Below are 20491 nucleotides of genomic sequence, written 5' to 3'. Positions count from 1 at the left end.
GGATATTCAGAAAGATTTCGGGGGGTCGAGCTTGCTTTTTGGGATTGGGGGTGGGTGGGGAAGCCACGCCCCCCACTTGGCAACCTTATTGGATTCTGCACAAGCTCAGACACCCAACCCATCTCTCTCAGTATATACTTCAGCCTGTATTCCAAAGAGTTGAACTCCTCATTGGGTATGTAGTCAGAATCTGTGGTTGTCAGCACCAAACTACCTTGTTAAATGAAACCTGAAACGAAATGAGAGAGGATTTGGAGGGTTACCATGGTGCACCCGGAAAAATCACACCTGCATTGATATCTGAGAAAGACTAGGGTGCAGGGAAGAGTTTAATATCTTAAACTAAATTAACATGGGGGTGGGAGGGAAAGAGCCAGGATAAAAACAACTTCATCTCTGAGCTTTCAACCTAGGATTGAAATACTGATGTTAAAATGGAAGGATGTTAAGATTATGTAGATCCTCATAAAACACCTAATCTTTCATACTTTATCCAGAAATATAAGGTATTGGGATTAAGAAAAACTATATTCCAGGTAGTAAACTTAGAATTATAACTCTATAATTGCTCTCTGGTGCTTTAAATAATAATATAAGTAACTCCAAAAGATGATAAGTCAGTCAGTATTGTGTTTAAGGAACTTGGCTAATCACAGGTAGTCCTTGAGTTACAACCCTAATTGAATCCAAAAATTACATTGCTAAGTGAAACATTTGTTAAGTGAGTTTTGCCCCATTCTAACAACTATTTTTGCCACAATTGTTGCCACAGGGAATCCTTGCATTTGTTAAATTAATAGCATGGTCGTTAAAGTGGCTTCCCCATTGACTTGGCTTGTCAGAAGGTCGCAAAAGGGATCACATGACCCCCCAGGACACTGCCACTGTCATAAATATGAACCAGTTGCCAAGCATCTGAATTTTGATCATGTCATCATGGGGATGTTGCAGGAGTCCTAAGAATGAAAAACGTGTCGTAAGTCACATTTTTCAGTGCAGTTGTAACTTTAAATGGTCACTAAATGAACTGTTGTAAGTCAAGGAGTACCTGTACTTTTAATAGCTACCCTGTTGGCATCACCAGAGAAGGCTGGCAAGAACTAAAGGAAGATGGTGAAGTTTGATCTGGAGAGTATCTGCCAACAACCATCTGTTGCTGTTGGCCTCCCCAAGTGAACCAGTTAAGAATCATGACCAGATGAGTTAATTTGACTTTGTTATTATTGACAGAATCTTGCAGGTCTGAAAATACAATTCTCTCCCCATCTCCTTTACAGCCGGAGAAACTAGGGAGGGTCCCTTCTGAGCCTCTTGCCCTGCCCACTGTCCAGCTGAGGGCCATGCTATCTCTTATCTGACCGTTCCCTTGGCAGCATCCCTTTGCCCAGTTTCTCAAGGCTTTCCCCACATTACAGCTGCATTCTCCCATTAGCCCCCCCTCCCTTCCACACCCACATATCTCCCACTTGTATTCTCAAAATTTCCTCACCCGCTGTTTATCTTCAGCCTCTTCCAAGAAGAGAAAATAATGGCAGCTCTGTTGGTATCCATGGAGTGCCAACTCCACCCCAGCCTATTGCTTCACTATTTTAATGGTCTTGTAATAAATGACAGAGCCTGCACAAGGGTGGATAAAGAAGGAACAAGCAGTGGGCGTTTGGAGGAGTCTGATATGTGTGTGCATGTTGGTTACGAGGCCCAGCAAGTGGTGTGTGCAGAGTGTTTCTGGTTTGTGAAGAAAATCTAGGTTTTGTGTGTGCACGCCTGTGTGCTAAAGGACAGAAGGTTGGTTGGTAGTACAAAGACTTCTATGCATGGGGTGCTGTAATTGTAAGTCAGGGTAGTTTACTGTACTTGAAGATTTGTAATAAAGAAAAACCCTCACAGTGCAGAGGTAAAAAACTGAAACGGCATACAAGAGCTTTCTTTTGATGGCAAGATTAATGTATTAGAGCTTGGGGTTGCAGTGTGGGATTGATGCAGAATGTGCGTCCCTAGTGAATTCTAGTGCAAGATCAAATTCTCCCATAGGTTAAAAAAAAAAAGCAAGGAAGAAAGCAGGATCTTAAAGAGTAATTGAAGTTTTTAGCAGCAGTCTGAAAATACGCTTAATAAGAAATGCGCCCCATTGAGCACAGTGGGATTTTATTCCAAGAAAGCCAAGGGAGGATAGTGTTATCAGCATGAAGGAGAGAAGAAGAAAAAGGCCGAGGGCTTGTTTGCCTCAGGAATATGGCAGTGATGTAGAGATAACAGAGCAGGGACTATATGAGCTACAACAATACACTTAAGAGGCCTTGTAGAAAGCTTCCCCTGCTAATTGTAGAGCCTTAGAAGACTCTTGGGCTGGATCAGATCCTTTCAGCCAAATTTTGGTCTGTTCATCCAAAGAAATGGCAGGAAAATTCCAGTGTAAATTATCTGCTTATATCACCAAGCCATTGTTTCTGTGTGAATGGGGGCACAGGGTCAATAAGCAAGGGGGGAAAGCCCCTTAATTTGTGACGCCGATAGCTCATCCTAATTTAAACTTGCAAACTTAGTCCAAAGGAAATGCCAAGTATTTTCTATGGTGTCTTCTTTCTTCTCCTGCCTGGCTATGGAGATTAAAGAGCAGCTCTGCCCTCCTTCCATTCTGGCAACTATAGGTAGTTCTCAATGCATGACCACAATTGAACCCCAAATTTCTGTGGCTAAGCACGGCAGTTGTTTAATGAGTTTTGCTCCATTTTATGAACTTTTTTTGCCTCAGTTGTTAAGCGAATCATGCGGTCGTTAAGCAAATCTGGCTTCCCCCATTGACTTTGTTTGTTGGAAGCTGGCAGGGATAGGTTACAAATGGTGATCACATGACCCCGGAACAGTACAACTGTGATAAATACATGCCAGTTGCTATGTGTCCACATTTTGATCACGTGACCATCAAAGGTCGTAAGTGTGAAAACTGATCATCAGTGATGGTGTAATTTTGAACATAACTAAAAAAATGGTTGTAAATTGAGGATTACCTGTACTTCGGCCTTCATGGTCTCACTCTGTCATCCCTGCAGGCAATTGGCAATGGCGTTGTTGCTGCCCCGCACTCTGGGCGAACTTCAGCTCTACCGCGTCCTCCAGAGAGCCAACCTCCTCTCCTACTATGAAACCTTCATTCAGCAGGGCGGTGATGATGTACAGCAACTGTGTGAAGCTGGTGAGGAAGAATTCCTGGAGATCATGGCTCTGGTTGGCATGGCGACCAAGCCACTCCATGTCCGGCGCCTCCAGAAGGCTCTGCGGGAATGGGCAACCAATCCTGGTCTCTTCAACCAGCCGGTGCCCTGCATACCTGTAAACAGCATACCACTCTTCAAGATCTCTGAGTCCGGAGGCCACAAGTCACTCACGAATGGACACACCAGTCCAGTAGAGATCCCTGGCAAAACCAGTGCCACTTCGCCTTCCAAAAGCCCCTCCGAGCCACAAGAGAAGCTGTCCCCCTTGCCAGCCATGCAGTGGGGGAACCCTGAGTCTGAAGAAGAAGGAGGAGTAACCTCACCCAGCGAGCCCCCGTCATCCACTGAACATCTCGATCCAGAGCTGGCCCATGCAGTGTCCGAGGGGGTGGATCGTCTGTTGCGCACCTGTCCGCGCAGCGGAGATGTAGAATTGAAGACTCTCCTGAAGCTGAATAAGAAGTTGGCCAAAACAGTGGGGCATATCTTCCAGTTGGACAACGGGGACCCTCGGAAGGAAGAAGAGATCCGGCGTCACAGTGCCATCTATGGGCGGGGTGAAAATCGGCGATGCGAGGGCAAACAGCTCACCCTTCATGAGGTGAGCCATGAGGGAAGGTACCACTGGTCAAGCAGAACTCAGGAATGTCATTTACTTAAAGTATTCAGTAGGTTTAGCAGACTAAAGAATGTCTAATATTAATACTACTGAAATAATAAAAAAAAAACTATACACTATCAGCAGGGGGCAGCATCTGGCTGACTTCATCTGGAAAGGGAAGCTAAGCAAGGGCAGGCCTGTTTTACTACTTGGATGTAGGACCTCAGGATATGGGGGGGAATTGGCCAGATTTAAAAAGTTTCAAAAAATATTGAATGAAAACAACTCATTCCCAGATGACATGAAAAAAACTGTATGAATATGTTGAAGTAATCCCTGAGAACTGAGCTTAACTCAAAGGCAGCTTTACTAGTGTAATCCTCTATGTTAGCCTATACAGTGAAGGTAGTAATTTTGTTTTTTAATAATACAGAATTAACCTAAAAGTTTCTATGGAAAAAGAGTTTCACAGTTGTGGGACTACCAATCTCAAGAGTTTTGGATGAAGAACCAAGGAGTGGGGCCTTAGAAACTAACAGAGGATGAGCCCTCAGGTCTTTTATTCACTAACAGGAATATCCACTGATTAACTTAAGAGTTCATTTTGGTGGATCCCAAAATGCCTTATCCCAGATCAGAATGCCTCCCCTTCCTCTCCTGCCCCCTCCTTCCCTCTCTCTCCCCTCCTCTCTCTTTCCTCTCCTCTCTCCTGCTAATTCTCTCTCCTGGTAATAATATCCATCATTCTCCAATTGTTCTCTACAAACCATCAAGGGTCTGTGGAGAATCACCTTCTCATGTTCGCTGGCCAGGCTTGCTTCTCTGGCTTCTGCGCCACTTAGCTGTTACATGAAAATGGATCTTTAGTTGAAAAGTTATTTGTGTAGTCTGTAAATGATGATACATGTAAGAATATAAATACCAACTTCAAGAAAATGCTAATAATGAACATACCTCAAATGCAGTTACTGACTGTGAATCCACATGCAATGTAATGACTGGAGCTGTCGCCTCAAACAGACAACCCAAGCAGAAAAAGCAAATATGTAATTTTTTACTCCAAGATCAGCATAAATAATGTTTAAAACTAGGGGATTATTGTTCTTCCTGTGACAGCAGTCAGCAATCAGTCTATAGTTGTATACTAAAAAATAGTATACAACTATAAATGCTCATGCGACTAAAAGGTACAAAGAATTACTAAAAGTTATGATTAACATTAATATTGCAAATACATGGTGATGAACTAAATGTAGAAGATAATATGTGGTGTCATTAAAGTAATAGAAAATATGATTGATAACTAAAAATGAGATGGTGACCTATTCATCCCTTTTCTCTTCGTACTCAAAGATTTCTATTGGAGAACATTGTTGACTAGTTTGTGTTAAGAAATGGGCAACATAAAATAATCCAAGCAGTAGCAAATATATAATTTTGAATTACATTTTGATACACATTTCATTTTAAAACAGGTTTAAAAATAAAGAGGATGGTGATTCTCAAATGAAACTAGTTTATTCACTGGTCCATGCTTTCAGAAACTTAGAGAATCAGAGCTTTAAATGCTTTATGCCTAATATTCTTGGAGGTCCTATGCTTCCTCAGAGAATCAATTCTGTTCACTCTTCTCTCCCAGCTCACAATTAATGAGGCTGCAGCTCAGTTCTGTCTGCGAGACAATTCACTGCTGTTGCGTCGTGTAGAATTGTTCTCACTGTCACGTCAGGTGGCTCGGGAGAGCAGCTATCTATCTTCACTGAAAGGTTCTAGGTAAGAGTCAGATCTTGGTGGTTTTGTTAGCAATGGGAGGTTCTTGAACTGGGCTGTAATCTCTTGAATGATTATTGTAAACCTGTTGGGAAGGTTCTCAGTGGGCAAAATAAATTGCTGTTGCTTCTAGTCATATCTTCATTAACTATTCCTTTCAGTCTATGGAGATTCTCAGTCATCCAGGTCAGGGTTGTCCCAGAAGTGCTTTTTCAAGAGGTGACGGGACTGCCTGGTTTTTCTTTGAAGTCGTTTCGCTTCTTGAAGACATGTTTCATCAAGAGCTGAAGAAGCTTCTTGGATGAGAAGCAAAACGTCTTCAAAGAAAAACTAGAAAGCCCAGTTGCTTCTTGAAAAAGCACCTTTGGGGGGTGACCCTTTCGGGTTACTTGAAGAAACCCAATTTCTTCAAAAGGTTGGAAATACCTTTTGAAATGTCCCCCCAAAACAGGCAGATTAAAAAAATAATTTTGCATGTATTCCATCTGACCTTGATTCCTATATTATTGAGCGTGCTGTCAAAAAAAGTGCTAGATGTGAAGTATGCTGAATATTGGTACAAAGTGATCTTTGCTAAGCTGGAGCTAAAATAAGATTTATCCATCTGTGTTAATTATCTGCCCTCTAATGCTAATGAATACAGGTAATTATCCCAAGAGTATCTCAAACATCCAGAAAAACAATACTTGTATTTCTAATTTGCTATTTCTTTGCCTTTCAAATTGGTTTAACAAAAAAGGGGAAAAAAATCATAATCAAATGGTATAGGAATAATCCTGCATGAACCTTGACTTTTCATGTTTTCATCCCCAACTTTTTGTGTGTTTCAAAAAGCTCAAAAAATTCTGTTTTCAGTTTTGAAACCACTGTGTCCCATTAAAGCTGAAATTTGGAGCCTAGAATTTTTACATGTTTATAATTCCATTATATAATTCCTGTAATTCCTTTTTATTCTGACGTTTTAAAAAGTAAATTAAAAAGTTTCTGCTTTGACTTTTGAACTAATTACTTTCCCTTTTAAACCTGAAAATTAAGAACTAGGATTTGTGCCCACTGATCGCTTATCAAATCAGGATGCAAAATTGTAAGATCCAATCTAGGTCGGTCAACACCAGGACCAGATGTTTACTCTTCTGAGCTTTTGGCCACTTTCCCAGGGATTGACCCAGATTGGATCTTGCAACATTATCCTGGGACACTTCTATTTGCCTTCATTCATTCATTTAAAATTGCACTTGGATACCATTTTGAGTACCGTGCTTGGAATATATCTCAGTATCCTGAGTTGAGCAACCATGTGACATTGCAGTTATTTCTGCAGAGAAAGATTAGATTTTCTCATAAATGTGAATGTTAGGACAGATGGAGAACCTGAGCCGAAGATTAACTAAAACACATTCTCATCATATGAGGCCATAGTTTCTTATGTTTAAAATAAGGGCCTATTTTACCCATCAGAATAAAGTGGTCTGATTAATAGGTAGCCCTCGACTTACAATAGGACATTTAGTGACCGAATTTACAACAGCACTGAAAAAGTGACTTATAACTGTTTTGCACACTTACGAGCATTGCAGCATCCCCATGGTCACATGATCAAAATTCCGATGCTTGACAACTGACTCATGTTTATGAAGGTTGAAGTATATCCTGGGGACATGTGAGTCCCTTTTGCAACCTTCTGACAAGCAAAGTCAATGGGGAAGCCAGATTCACTTAACAATCATGTTACTAACTTAACAACTACAGTGGTTCAAGTAACAACCTTTGCAAGAAAGGTTGTAAAATAGGGTTAAATTCACTTAACAACTGTCTTGCGTAGCCACAGACATGTTGTGCTCAGTTGTAGGTCAAGAACTACCTGTATTTTTTATATATACATTAATTTGTATATTCACAACAAGTGAAGCATGATGAGTGAACCTATCCAGCGAGGCCTAATCAAACAGACAAAAATGTAACTTAGTGCAACAGACTTAGCCCTTAATTTGTAGATTGATTCATTATGGTCTGTTTAAAAAGCTGTGTTGGAGGAAGATTAAATTTCAGCTGGTAAACGAACCGTATTTAATATAACCATAGCAAAAGATAGTTAGCTTCTGTGATGTTATTAATGCTTTATACCAGAGTTGGTGAACCTTTTCAGCACTGAGTGGCAAAACAGGAGCGCATGCAGGTGGGGGGAGTGCCGGAAACTGGAAGAGCAGCTCCCCATGTGTGCGCCAGGAAGCTGGTCTTCCGGTGTGTGGCGTGCATGCGCAAGCGAAGACCAGTTGGCCGGTGCACATGTGCGCATCGGAATCCTTAAGAGCAACAGACAATGATTGGCGTGCCCAGACAGATGGCTCTGCATGCCACTCCCAGCACACATGCCATAGGTTCACCATCACGGCTTTATACAGTAGGACCTCTGGTCAGAAACGCGTCTGACCATGGCCAAATGCAGTTCCGACCAAAAAATTCAGAAAATTTTTGAATCTGGTCACGAACACATACTCGGGTGGTGATTAAACACAACCCCTGGCCCAGAAATGAAGACGAAACATTAGAAGACGAAGAAATCACCAAAGTTATAGAACAAATTATGGTCGTGACCGGAGGTTCTACTGTATCTTTATATCAGGCCATTAAATTGTATTCATTCCAACACTCCCCAGGCTGCAAATTTCTGTAAATGCTAAATTGGGACAGGCACATGTCCTGGACAGGGTAGTCCAGAACATATGGAAGGTTGCTGTGATTGGGATAGGAGTGATTTCCTGGATATATTATTTAGTTGGACATGCTGACTCCTTTATGGCTTTTGTCCTCAGACTGCGTCCAGATGAAAATTGTGGTGGACAAGCTAAGCGCTTCAAGCAGGAGGTAAGTGAAAAAGATACTTTATATGTGTATACACAAGAGAGAAAAAAAGATAGAGAAATGTTTTGAGTTTTCAGAGAAAAATACTGTAGGGAATATGGCGATGAAACAATGCATGTTTTGCATGTCCATTTGGATCTTTTCTTCAGTGAAGCAGAGGTTTCTCTGAGTTTCCCCCCCTTGTAATCTTTTAGTCTTTAAAGAGAGATCCAGATCGGGAAAGTAGGATGCCCCTCTTCTCTGTTGCCTGCCGTATCTTCATGTCCTGGATGATAAATTATGCAAAATGAGGAAGCTGTTTTCTCCATTGAACAGGATCAGAAGATGAGCAATAGGAAGAGAGGAGTGCTAGCGTAAGAAGAACCCGCTGTTATTTTCATACTGCGTGCTAAGGCTAGTTTGTCCCTTACCTATTGGTCTGACTTCAGAAGACCTAGCAGAGGAGGACAATACTGATTTGTTTGTGGAGAGAGAGGCCACTCATTTTTGCCTAATTGGTGGCCACGTGGTTTTGTGTTTTTTGTGTATGTGTGTGTGTGTGTCCCCAGTTCTCACACTTGCAGTATGCCTAAGGGCTGGGCAAAAAGAGAAAAAAATGCTGTAACCAGAATAATTCAGTTTTACAACTGCCCTTACGTCTCATCTCTCTACCCAGAAGTCGGAGATAAGGATTAATTTAAAATTACCCTTCTCTTCTGAGTCCAGATAAGACCAGGCTAATGTTAATAAAAACTGTTTTTAATCTTAGGGGTGTCAAACTTGCGGCATCACATGGTCGTCATGTGACATATGGTGACTTTTTTCCCCCCTTTGCTAAAATGGGTGGATGTGGCCAGTGCATGATGCATCCGGCCCGCGGTCTGCGAGTTTGATACCCCTGTCTTAGATAAAGAATATGATAAAGGTGTGAGTCTACATATATTGGTGTATATGTACAGTTCTGAATGGATAGTGACTATGTATTTATCCTGTATTATTCATTACACTCTGAATACATTCTTCATTACATGTATTATATGAGCATTACATGTAGGATCACATTGATCCATGAAAGTTGAGGAATCTAAAATTGCTCCCAGCCCCATTTCCAACCAGCTCTGACCGGCCATGGATCGAATGTATGAAACGTTAGAGTTTGCCTTAGTGTGGAGACAGTGTTAGTTAACACACGCACAATAGAAAACATCAGTTCCATGTCTTCATTGTTGTACCAAATGAGACAGGCACATAATGCCTACCAATTTCTACCTGAAATTTGCAAGCATGCCCTGTAGCAATTTAGAGAGGGGGAGAGTGGATTATAGGGTTTGGGAAACAGAATGTACTTCTTGGCAGTTCAGGAGATCGAGGGTCCTCTTTAATGGAGGTGTTTTAATATGATTACATAGCAGTCCTGACAAGGAGTAGGCAGATTAGAAGGAAGCAGCCTAAAAAGATGAAGGCTACCATTTCCTTGTGCACTGAACTCTAGCCAAAACTCTCTCTCTTCTTTTTTCTTTTTCCAAACTCCAAAGTCTCCATGTTACTTTTATCAAATTCTTACCCCACCCTTCTAATATCATTTGTAACTAAACTGATTAAATGGAAGTTAATATGAGTACAAGTAAATGCAGGAAGAAATGTCATACTAATCTGTATACAACATGATTCCAGGAATTATCAGCCAACTGGCTGATAAGTCAAATCATGCCAGCATATTACTTGCCATACATTTCAGATTGTTCCAAGATTGTATTTTGGGTGAATGTTAACGCAGTGTTTAATAACATTTATTGCTTGCAGTAAAAAAAAAATCACATTTCAGTTTCTCTTAGAGAAAGTAAAATTGGCAGGCAGGCATCTTCCCTTTTATTTTTCTTGGCAATTCTCCCAATAGGCTGCAGAACACAGTCGCCCTGAGCTTCCTTTGGTCTGTGAACCCTTCCTTCCTCCATACCGATCCAGTATAGAAGAAGACACAGCCAGCTTGTCTGGGGAAAGCTTAGATGGACATCCGCAAGGTGAGTGCTCTGGGCTTTAGGGAAGTTTTCCGTGGGTATCAACTATGGAACCAGACTGTAAAATGGGAAATTATGAAGGAGGCTTTGTTTCTTGGTAGGCTTCACGCAAAGCGTTGTCATTCCTGTTTGTAGAATCCATCTTGTCCCTGGAACAGTGATTCTCATACACTGCTGTACAAGAGTAAGGAACATGCTCAGCCTTGTGTATGCAGTATTGAATAGCATATGTGCATTACTTTAACTACAAGTTGACTAAATAGAAGTTGCAATTTGTAGATTTTATTATGCCAGTTCGCTGCCGCCCCACCCCTTTCACTCTGTCTGGCTTGCTGTGTGTGACCTTGACATAAACTGAAGCATTATTCATTTCATTGCTCTGTGGAAGAAACCATGATTGGCTAGGTTTGTACAGCATGCTAAGCCATGAATCATAGTCTACAAATCAGAATGACTGGGTGTACACATTCCGGAAGCCAAAACTAAACAAACTACATGGTAGTTTAAATATGACAAGTGTACCCAAACCAGCTTCCTTCAAGTGAGCTAATGCTGAGTTTTAATTAGATTTCCATAATTTAGTATGTTTTCTCTTCCTTTTTCTCTTTGTTTTTTTCCCCTCTCTCTCCTTTTCCCCTCTTCCCCTTTTATATACAAACATACCACTCTGTATTTTATTTTACTATATCTTTGTTTTAATTAGTTTTCGTAGTGGTCTTAATCCAAATAAACCCTAGCAGGGCTTCAGCAAGTAAATGGACATAGCTTTACATTCTTACAGTTGTTTATAAATTGTAGTTTTATTTATAGCCTTGTAGAGTTATCTGTCCTAATTATTTATTGTGTTTAGATTATTCATTGCAAAGTTATAATGTTATTTATAGGTGTTTTAATACCTCTATAATTTTAACTTAATAATTTTTTTATTTACCCCAACCTTCTTTTTACATAATTTTCAATTATGCAGTTCTACTTTCTCCAGAATCCAGTTAGCACTTCTCTGTTTTTGGTTTAGTTTGTGAAGACTGAGCAAGAGAACTTTATACAGGTGGTCCTCAACTTACAACCACAATTGAGCTGAAAATTTCTAAACGAGAATTTCTTACTTGAGATTTGCCCCATTCTACAACCTTTCTTGCTGCAGTTGTTAAGTGAATCACTGCAGCCAGATTCTTAAGTGAATCTGGCTTCCCCAACTGACTTTACTTGTCAGAAGGTTACAAAAGGGGATCACGTAACCACGAGATTCTGCAACTGTCATAAATATGAATCAGTTGCCGTATTTGAATTTTGATCATGTGACTATGGGGATACTGTAACAGTCATAAAGGTGGAAAAAGAATGATAAGTCACTTTTTCAGAGCTGTCACTTCGAACGGTCACTAAATAACCGATTGTAAGTTGAGGATATCTGTACATTTTGAGAATAGAGGTGAAACAGGAAAAGAGAGAATACAACAACACAGAAAACAGCATATCTCTTCGTTGTCAACAGCTACCTGTTAAATTAGCACTGTTCTTTTAAATAGCTAATCTTAAGTAATCTTAAATAGCTGTCTAAAATGAGTAAACCATTAATGATTGAATTAAAGAAAAAAACACTAAATGTCTTTATAGTTTTGGTGAACTTCAATTATATTAACTTAGACACCCATTTATTTATTCTCCGATAAAAAGCAAATGTTTTTCAAATTTGGCAACCTCAAAATTTAGCATGCTGGCTGGGGAATTTTGGGAGTTGAAGCCCACACATTTTAAAGTCACCGTGTTTAAAAAGCACTGGATTAAAGTAATACATCTTCACTTTTCTATACCAAGTTGATAACCCTTTATGGAAAACGCACATTCTCAAAGGTTCACCTCATCCTCCAGTTTTTGTAGTATTTCCTTTCCCTCTCTAAAAGACTATCTAGGAAAAAGTGTTGCATTTCTTCCAGGGAAGTGAGGTAGTGGGAACCTCAATCTGCCTTCCTGTTCGCTGTCTCACCTTTAAGTAACAACTCAGTATATTTATTCTCAATAACTCCAGAGTCAAATATATGCAGCATATTGGGAACCAACTTTTCCCTGTTACCTTTGGGTCTATTCTAGCTATCTGAAGCTTAGGACAAATTATTTGAGACCAGTATAAAGGTAAAGGTTCCCCTCACACATACATGCTAGTCGTTTCTGGCTCTAGGGGGGCAGTGCTCATCTACGGTTTCAAAGCCGAACAGTCAGTGCTGTCTGAAGATGTCTCCGTGGTCATGTGGCCAGCATGACTAAATGTTGAAGGCGCATGGAACGCTGTTACCTTCCCACCAAAGTGCTCCCCGTTTTTCTCCTTGCATTTTTACATGTTTTCGAACTGCTAGGTTGGCATAAGCTGGGACAAGTAACAGGACCTCACCCTGTCACGAGGTGCTAGGGATTCGAACCACCGAACTGCCCATCGACAAGCTCGGCGCCTTAGCCACTGAGCCAACATGTCCCACGAAACTAGTATACTACTGATTTAATACCTTTTACTTAAAGGCATGTCTCACCCCTCCTGATTTTCCCCCCCACAGCTACTGGGTCTTGTCCTCGGCTTACGCCACCCCCCCACACTGCTTCTGATGCCCTGCTGAGTCTCCCTCCACATGGGTTATGGAGCCGTCACATCCTACAGCAGACACTGATGGATGAAGGGCTTCGATTGGCCCGGCTGGTGTCCCACGAGCGAGTGGGACGGCTTAGCCCATGTTTGCAAGGAAAACCCCAGATGCCTGGTAAGTAGCTGCTTTCCATGTTGTTTTGTTTTCTTTTGATATTTATTTTACTTATTTATTTTATCTTATGTTACAAGTAGTCCTCAACTTACAACAGTTGTCTTAGTGACTGTTGGAAGTTACAGTGGCACTGAAAAAAGTGACTTATGACCATTTTTCACATGTATGACTGTTATTCTTACATGTGACTGTCATGTGATTTTCATTCGGATGCTTTACAACTGACTTGGATTTACGACGGTTGTGGTGTCCTGGAGTCATGGAATCACCTTTTACGAATAACTGATAAGCAAAGTCAATGGGGAAGCCAGGTTCACTTTACAACCATGCTCCTAACTTAACAACTGCAGTGATTCACTTAACAGATGTGTCAAGAAAAGTCGTAAAATGGGACAAAACTCACTTAACAAATGTCTCATTTAGCAACAAATTTTGGGCTCAATTGTGGTCGTATGTTGAAGACTAGCTGTATTTTATTATTTTATTTATTTTTATTTAATTTAATTTTAAGTTAATTATTTTATTTTATTATTTATTTTATCTTTTAGATAAATTTGCTGTCCACATTGCTACAAGGTGGCTCTAGTTGGCTTACAACATTAAAAGCTATAAAAACATAAAACACAAATATTTCTAGAACCATAGAATAGAATTACAATCAAAAGTAAAAAAATTTAAGGAGAAGGGAGCAGCATGCGCAGGAGGAGAGGTGTGGGATTTTTCTCCTAATCCACTAATGATAGCATGATACTCCCCCATTCGGAGGCCCAAGCCAGCTGGCTGAGCCAGGTATTCAGGCCCTTACAGAAGATCAGAAGGGAGGGCAGGAATAGCAGACCTCACTCTGGGCAGGGATAAGATGCGCTAAAGTGCAGGAGCTACAGCAGAAAAGTCTCTTCATGCTTCATTCGAAATCTGATGGGCAGCTGCGATGGCAAGAGGAAGTCTGTCAGCGCTGACACAATAACATTATCAGACAGCCTGGCAGGAGCGAAGGATACAGTTGAGGATGAGGAGAGCTACTTTCTCCATCTTTATGAAGATCAGGTTGCATAACTTTGGGGAAACACGGTCACCGTTTAGGTAAAGGCCAAAGCTACTAATTTTCTTCAGGGAGGAGATTGGGAAGCAGCTTGTAGAATAGAATAGAATTCTTCATTGGCCAAGTGTGATTGGACACACAAGGAATTTGTCTTGGTACAAATGCTCTCAGTATACATAAAAGAAAAGATACAGTCAAGAATCATAAGGTACAACACAATGATAGTCACAGGGTACAATAAGCAATCAAATCGTACTAGGAATATGTAGGAATATGTAAGAATCGTATGTTGGTGTTAAAGAAACTGAAATTATATTAGAGGAGGGGAGCTTCTGTTTCTGAAAAGATTTATTACCAAGTTGCCAAAAATAAAGGTTACTACTGGATTCATCCTGCCGTTGTGTTCCTGGAATATGGAAAAGAAATAAATTGCATATGATTCAGAAAAGGAAAGCTTTGTCGGCTTTAGTGAGGCACTTTTGGGAAACTCCATGTATGCCGTTCAGAAACCAAGGAACATGATTGCGACCCAAGGCAACTTGTTGTTTCTGGTTTCTTCCCAAAATGTTCTGGGAAAATGCTGGAAGTACTAGGAAAAGACTAGAGCTCTATTACGACATACAGTTCTAATTTTATTTTTAAGTTTTGTTAGTTGACTTAAGTCCTTTTCAGATTCCCAAGGCGGGATGGAAGTTGAAGGGAGAAATACATAGCAGACAGATTTACATGGACTTCATTTTGCTGGCCTCTCAAAGTGGAAGTTTAGGCTCTGAAAAATGGGAGAAGTCATATTCATCACAGGATATCCCAATTGTCTTACACACACACACACACAACATCAGTAGTCCCTTATTAGAAAAATCCTTGCCCAGTTGTTTTAATTTTCTTGATAATTAGTCTTTAAAAATATCAATATGTGGAGTCAAAATTTTTGCTAAGGCAAAAGCTATCCATGAGAACTTTATCCAGTAGCCATTTATCATGTCCCTGTTAGAATCTGACTCCAAGGAAGGAGGAGGAACAGCCAGCAGGGAGTGGACGTGTGGCTCTGGAGGTTGTGGAGGAAACTGGGGAAGGGCACAGGCCGGCTGAGCATTCAGAGGAAGACCCAGGCCATCCCCTCTTCATCCTAGGGCACGCAGGGAGGAGTGGATAAGGGAGAAATGTGAATGGCGTGATCTATGGGAGAGGAAAGGGCCTTGATCCCCTTCATGGGCTGCAGCTGTGAGGACTGTTTAAAAGGACAACTGCACATGGGCCAGTGCTGGGAGCAAAGCGTGGAAATATTTCTAGTCTGTCAGTTCTTATCCAAGTTCTGGCATCCTTCCCAGTGTGTGTATTTTGATATCTGTGGATGTCTTCAAGCCCTTATCCTGCCTTGGTTCATTAAGTTTTCAATGTGGTTTGTGTTATTTTTTTTTTCTATTTATATGTATTTTGAGTTTGAATGGAATTTCTTTTCGCAACTGTTTGTGGGGGAGTTTTTTTTCTCCAGTCAGTGATAATTGGACCTTTAAAGCCAAGTTGAAGGAATTAAAGGGATTTCACCTGTTTTTGTGACTTTGTTGCTTTTGTATCCCACCCTGGGTCATCACACTGTTGGAGTACAACAAAAAATGAAAGTTGGATTTCTTCAGTGCTCAAATAGGAAACCTATAGAACTGTTTTTCCTTGTATCGGATTATGACTGCTTTGAAATGGATCCCGAAATCTTAACTTTTGATTTCTGCCTCTCTTTTTTTTAGAGTTTGGGGAAACTCTTCCTGAGCGATGCCAGCCTCCAGCAGCACAGCCTGAGGCCAGAAGAAACAGCATTAAGGTGGAACCAGACACCAGCCGGCAGTGAGAAAAAAGGACTGCCATCCTCAGCCATTAAAGCAATAATACTCCAGCCAGCTCTGACCGTTAGATGGGAGGGCTGTCCTCTGTATCACCCCCTGCCCCCCAGGGAGGCCTGTGGGACTTCCTTGCAGAAGACAAGCTGTCATACTAGCACAACCAACTCTTCACCCTGTTCTCTTCATGAAATGGGGAGCATGCTTTGGCTCACAAACCGAAGAGCATGGACCCACGGATGGGCAAATGACATAGGAAGGAAGCCTGCCATCTTAATTTAACTCGGCACAGAAAGGGGGGGGCTACAGTTGATAGCATGAGCTCTCAGGTAGACCAAATCTCCAGCCCTCTGATGGACTAATGGAAGGTCATACTTACCCACGGCCTTTCCTCCCGTGCGAGATTTGAAACCGAGAGGTACATAGCCATTAAAAAAAGCACATAAATATCCTGTACATATTTTATTGAAAGGCGTATAAGTGATTGGCCATAAACAATACATCTTGTTCCCAAATTGTCTCCAATACTCCTGTACTCTCAACCACACGCATACACATGAAACATGTTTGTCGCTGCCCTTCGGTCTTTGTCACAGATGTTTCCTGTATGCGCTGAACCTGCATCCCCAGGATTGTTTTAGCACACCACACCCCCGCAAACCATTTTGCAAATTGCCATAGAAAGGATAATTCTTGATGTGACAGAAGGAGAAAAAACTGTGGCAGAGACACCAGAGGTTACTATGCTATCTGTATAACTAAGCAAAATGTGTAAAATTGAATTAAATTCAGTTTTTGTCTCCCCTCCCCTCCATTGGAATATGGTCCCAGCAGTCACTTTTAAGTCCAAGGATGGTCCTCAGATCAGGAGAACTGGGGCATGCTTGAAAATATCCTCAGGACTGTTCTTGCCTGCCGATTTTATATTGTGAATCATCGGATTGCTGCTCAGCTGGATTTGGAATGCTTGGAGGTATTTTGTTTCCTAATGGCTTTAGGGCGGCTAGAAGTTTACCCCATTAAAAATAAGAATTGAACGGCTGCCACCTGGATATGAGCACCCTAGCAACATCTGCCTCCACACTAAACTGCATCCCAGCAGCAGTTTTAATTTGGGTACAGGTAGTCCTTGACTTACGACCGCCACTGAACCCAAAATTTCTGTTGCCCAGCGAGACATTTAGTGAGCTCTGCCCCGTTTTATGACTTTCCTTAGCACATTTGTTAAGTGAATCACTGGCGGTTATGTTAGAAAAACAGCTCTTCGGTGAATCTGCCTTCCCCATTGACTTCACTTGTCAGAGGGTCTCAAAAAGGGATGACATGACCCCGGAACATGTCATAAGTACGGAATAGTTTCCAAGCATCTGAATTTTGATCGTGTGACCTTGGGGAATGCTTTAGTGGTCCTGCAAAAAACGGTTGTACGTCACGTTTTTCAGTGCCGGAATAGTCACTAAATGAACTATTGTAAATTGAGGACTACCTGTATTCTATCAAAACCATTAATGCAGGGGTGTGTGAATTAATATCAGAATCCATCCCTTTTCTACCAGAGCACTTTGAATTTATAAAGGATCTGACAAAGGGCAGAGAGGGAGGCCTTGCTGAGAGTCAGGTAGAACATCATTCTCTCTCAGTACTACCTACTCATTTCCTAAGGCTTCTCACTCCTATTCTCAGAGTTATTTATACAGGTAACTTCAATTTAGAACCACAATTGTGACCAGAATTTGTCTTGTTAAACAAGGTAGTTGAATGAATCGTGCCTAATTTTACAATAGTTTTTGTTTGTCACAGTTGTTAAGCAAACCACTGCAGTGAAGTAAATCCAGCTTTGTTTGTTTGAAAGCACCTGGGTAGGTCACAAGTGATGATTATGTAATGCCCCCTCTCCCCCAATGCTGCAACCATCAAATAATATGCCGGTTTCCGAATGCCAGAATTTGGTCATGTGACTGGGGATGCTTCACAGTTGTAAGTGCAAGGACTGGTTTTGTAAGTCATTTTTTTCAGTGCCATTTTAGCAGAAACGGTTGTGTGTTGAGGATTACCTGTACTTTTCTTCCTTACCACTTCAAATTCCTGTAATTGGGAAAAGGAATGAACAGGAAAGAGGAAACCAGTGCCATCATAGCGAGAAGTAGATGGGCTGATCTCTTTAACGACATGCAGAAAATGGACGATCCTCCATTTTGGATCTTCCATTTTGAAGCAATTTCATAGAAAGTAAAATCAGCTAATGAAAAAACTACAGGCTTTTGTAAGTCTGCAGGATGAATCTCTTACTAGTTTCAGGTTTGTGTCTGACCACCCCCCACCCACCCCCACACACACCTCGACAGTTTGGTATTTATAGTAACTGCTGTATTTGCTGAGAATGAGAATCAGAAGAGATATTTCTGGAGTAATCACCTGTTGAGAGGAACAAGTTGGATTCAGTGCCCTTAATAAACACACATGCGAGAGGAGCAAATTATAATTCAATTTACTGCTCTTAAGGCAGAGCTGTCAAACTCATGGGCTGGATGTGTCATGCGCTGGCCACACCGGTTTAGCGAAGGGGGAAATGGCAGTATGTCATGTGATGACGCCGTGGCGACACGAGTTTGACACCCCTGCTCTAAGGGAACACTAACTTTACAACTACTCTTATTTGAGGGAATAGGGGAGAGCATTTCCTAACAAGGCTTTCTCAATGGTATAGTCCTGTTTTTGCCAAAGAAATGAATGGGGAATAGGGGTGATGCTGAAATTGAGAAAAGCTTAAAAAGAAGGAATTATCTGTCTTTGGGACAGGAGAAAATCTGTTTTCCCATCAGGGATTGTAGGAAAATAATGTTCTTCCATTCTTTTTTGCTCATAATTACAGCATTACAGTATGAGATAAAGATATTAATCTCCTTCAAAGCAGTCTGAAAGCAACGTTTTCTGGAATAAACTGACTTGCAAAACACAAATTGTTCAGATAAGCCTTGGAATTCCCATTGAGTTAAAATTAATACGTAACTGCTATTAAGTCAAATCCCCATCTGTTACCCTACAGCCTTTGTGTCTTTATAGGAAAATTAGCATCCTTTCATTTGTAATGTATACAGTAGATTATTTATTTTGTTATTTTGGAATAAAGTCTTACTTTATGGGTTATTTTATGTTGCCCCTTTTACCAGGATCTTGGCAACTGAGAATAGAGTCTGCAACAGGAAAGCTGGTATAAAAGGTTGGGCTGTGCCAGCTGATGATATAGGGGAAATCTGAATTTTACATTATCCTACCCGGGAAAAATGGCACAGGTGTTACAGTCCATATCTCAAGAGCCCCAAATTAACGATCAGGAAAAAAAGATGTAAAGAATTTAGGCTCCATCTATTGTAAAGGAACTGCAAGTTGGCAAAGCTGGCCCAAAGTATTTTGCAGCTGTTTGAGTGAAAATTGAATCCCTCTCCCCACCACCCCTTCCAAACAGGATAAAAACTTGGTGAGAAGATTGCATTCACCACCACACCTAAGCAGTAGGTTAGTTTGGCAAATTGGCAAGGCAAACCATGTGACATTCAACACCTCCCTGCCATTGCTCTTGTTTTGGGCTGAGACGGTCGCCTCACTCTGCCTAACAATTCTATATGATAGGGAGAAAGGCTCTGTGGAATGTTAAATTCTGGGAGGCAACAGTGTCTTCCTCCAAAGAAGAAATGAAAAATAAATACTCCATTGGAATATTTCCATTTGCCCAACTGACCCCTCTAAATACACAAAAGAAGCGGCAGCCCAATCAAAACCTTACCTACATTAGTTAAACAAAGAAATTTTTTTCTGAAGTTCCTGATGAAATTTTTTCTGTCTTGGCTGCTGATTATGATAAAAAGTCAATCTAACATGCTATAATTGGAAAACCACCAACTCTCTCTTGTGATCCAGAGGTAATGCAGATAAGCAGTAAAACACATGGGTGCTAGTGCATCATGTCTGTCCCCCTTCCCCCAGACATTATTGCCCACCGAAAGGGAGATGTGTGTGAATGGGAAACCCTCTCTTGCTCCATTGGCTGCGCTGACAATATAGGCGGGGCTATATATCGTGGCATGTGCCTGACTTAGCAGACAACTTGAGTGGATCTTGGTTCAAAAGAGCTTGCAAAGATGTAACAGGATGAAGTAGATACGCAGATGGGCCCAGGAGTAGTTTTCTGTACACGGTAAGTCTTCTGGGTTATCACAGTTGATATCCAGGCTTGATAGGGAGAAGTACATCAAAGGTCCAATAAAGCATCTCCAAGGTACGAGAGCGAAAGATGACAAGCACATCAAAATGAGTCACACTGGATTATGGCAAAAGTGAAGGTCCGGATGCAGGTCCTGGTCTGGATGCAGAAGCTTTTCAAACTCTTCACTGGAAGGTGGGGAAATAGTCTCAGGCACC

General features: G+C 41.2%; 2 protein-coding genes across 6 annotated transcripts in view; one reads left to right on the top strand and one right to left on the bottom strand.

Annotated features, from left to right (window-relative positions):
* NAB2 (NGFI-A binding protein 2) overlaps positions 1-16584 on the top strand; it is a 26337-nt gene extending 9753 nt beyond the window's left edge. For both annotated transcript variants that reach the window (XM_087925464.1, XM_026713698.2), the window contains exons 2-7: positions 3051-3816; positions 5456-5589; positions 8400-8451; positions 10325-10448; positions 12995-13195; positions 15983-16584. In XM_087925464.1, coding sequence (XP_087781590.1) covers positions 3061-3816; positions 5456-5589; positions 8400-8451; positions 10325-10448; positions 12995-13195; positions 15983-16083 — 1368 coding nt within the window. In that variant the 5' untranslated portion in view covers positions 3051-3060 and the 3' untranslated portion in view covers positions 16084-16584. The remainder of the gene's footprint in view (positions 1-3050; positions 3817-5455; positions 5590-8399; positions 8452-10324; positions 10449-12994; positions 13196-15982) is intronic.
* The window catches only part of STAT6 (signal transducer and activator of transcription 6), an 82774-nt gene continuing 78802 nt past the window's right edge, over positions 16520-20491 (bottom strand). For all 4 annotated transcript variants that reach the window (XM_026713694.2, XM_087925460.1, XM_087925461.1 and 1 more), the window contains one exon: positions 16520-20491. In XM_026713694.2, the coding sequence (XP_026569479.1) occupies positions 20386-20491 (106 nt within the window). In that variant the 3' untranslated portion in view covers positions 16520-20385.

This window comes from Pseudonaja textilis, chromosome 2, assembly GCF_049901715.1.
Source record: "Pseudonaja textilis isolate UNSWEBS1 chromosome 2, rPseTex1.2, whole genome shotgun sequence".
NCBI classification, from domain to species: domain Eukaryota; kingdom Metazoa; phylum Chordata; class Lepidosauria; order Squamata; family Elapidae; genus Pseudonaja; species Pseudonaja textilis.
The sequence above is the reverse complement of the archived record's forward strand: the minus strand, read 5'-3'. Positions and strand labels throughout refer to the sequence as shown.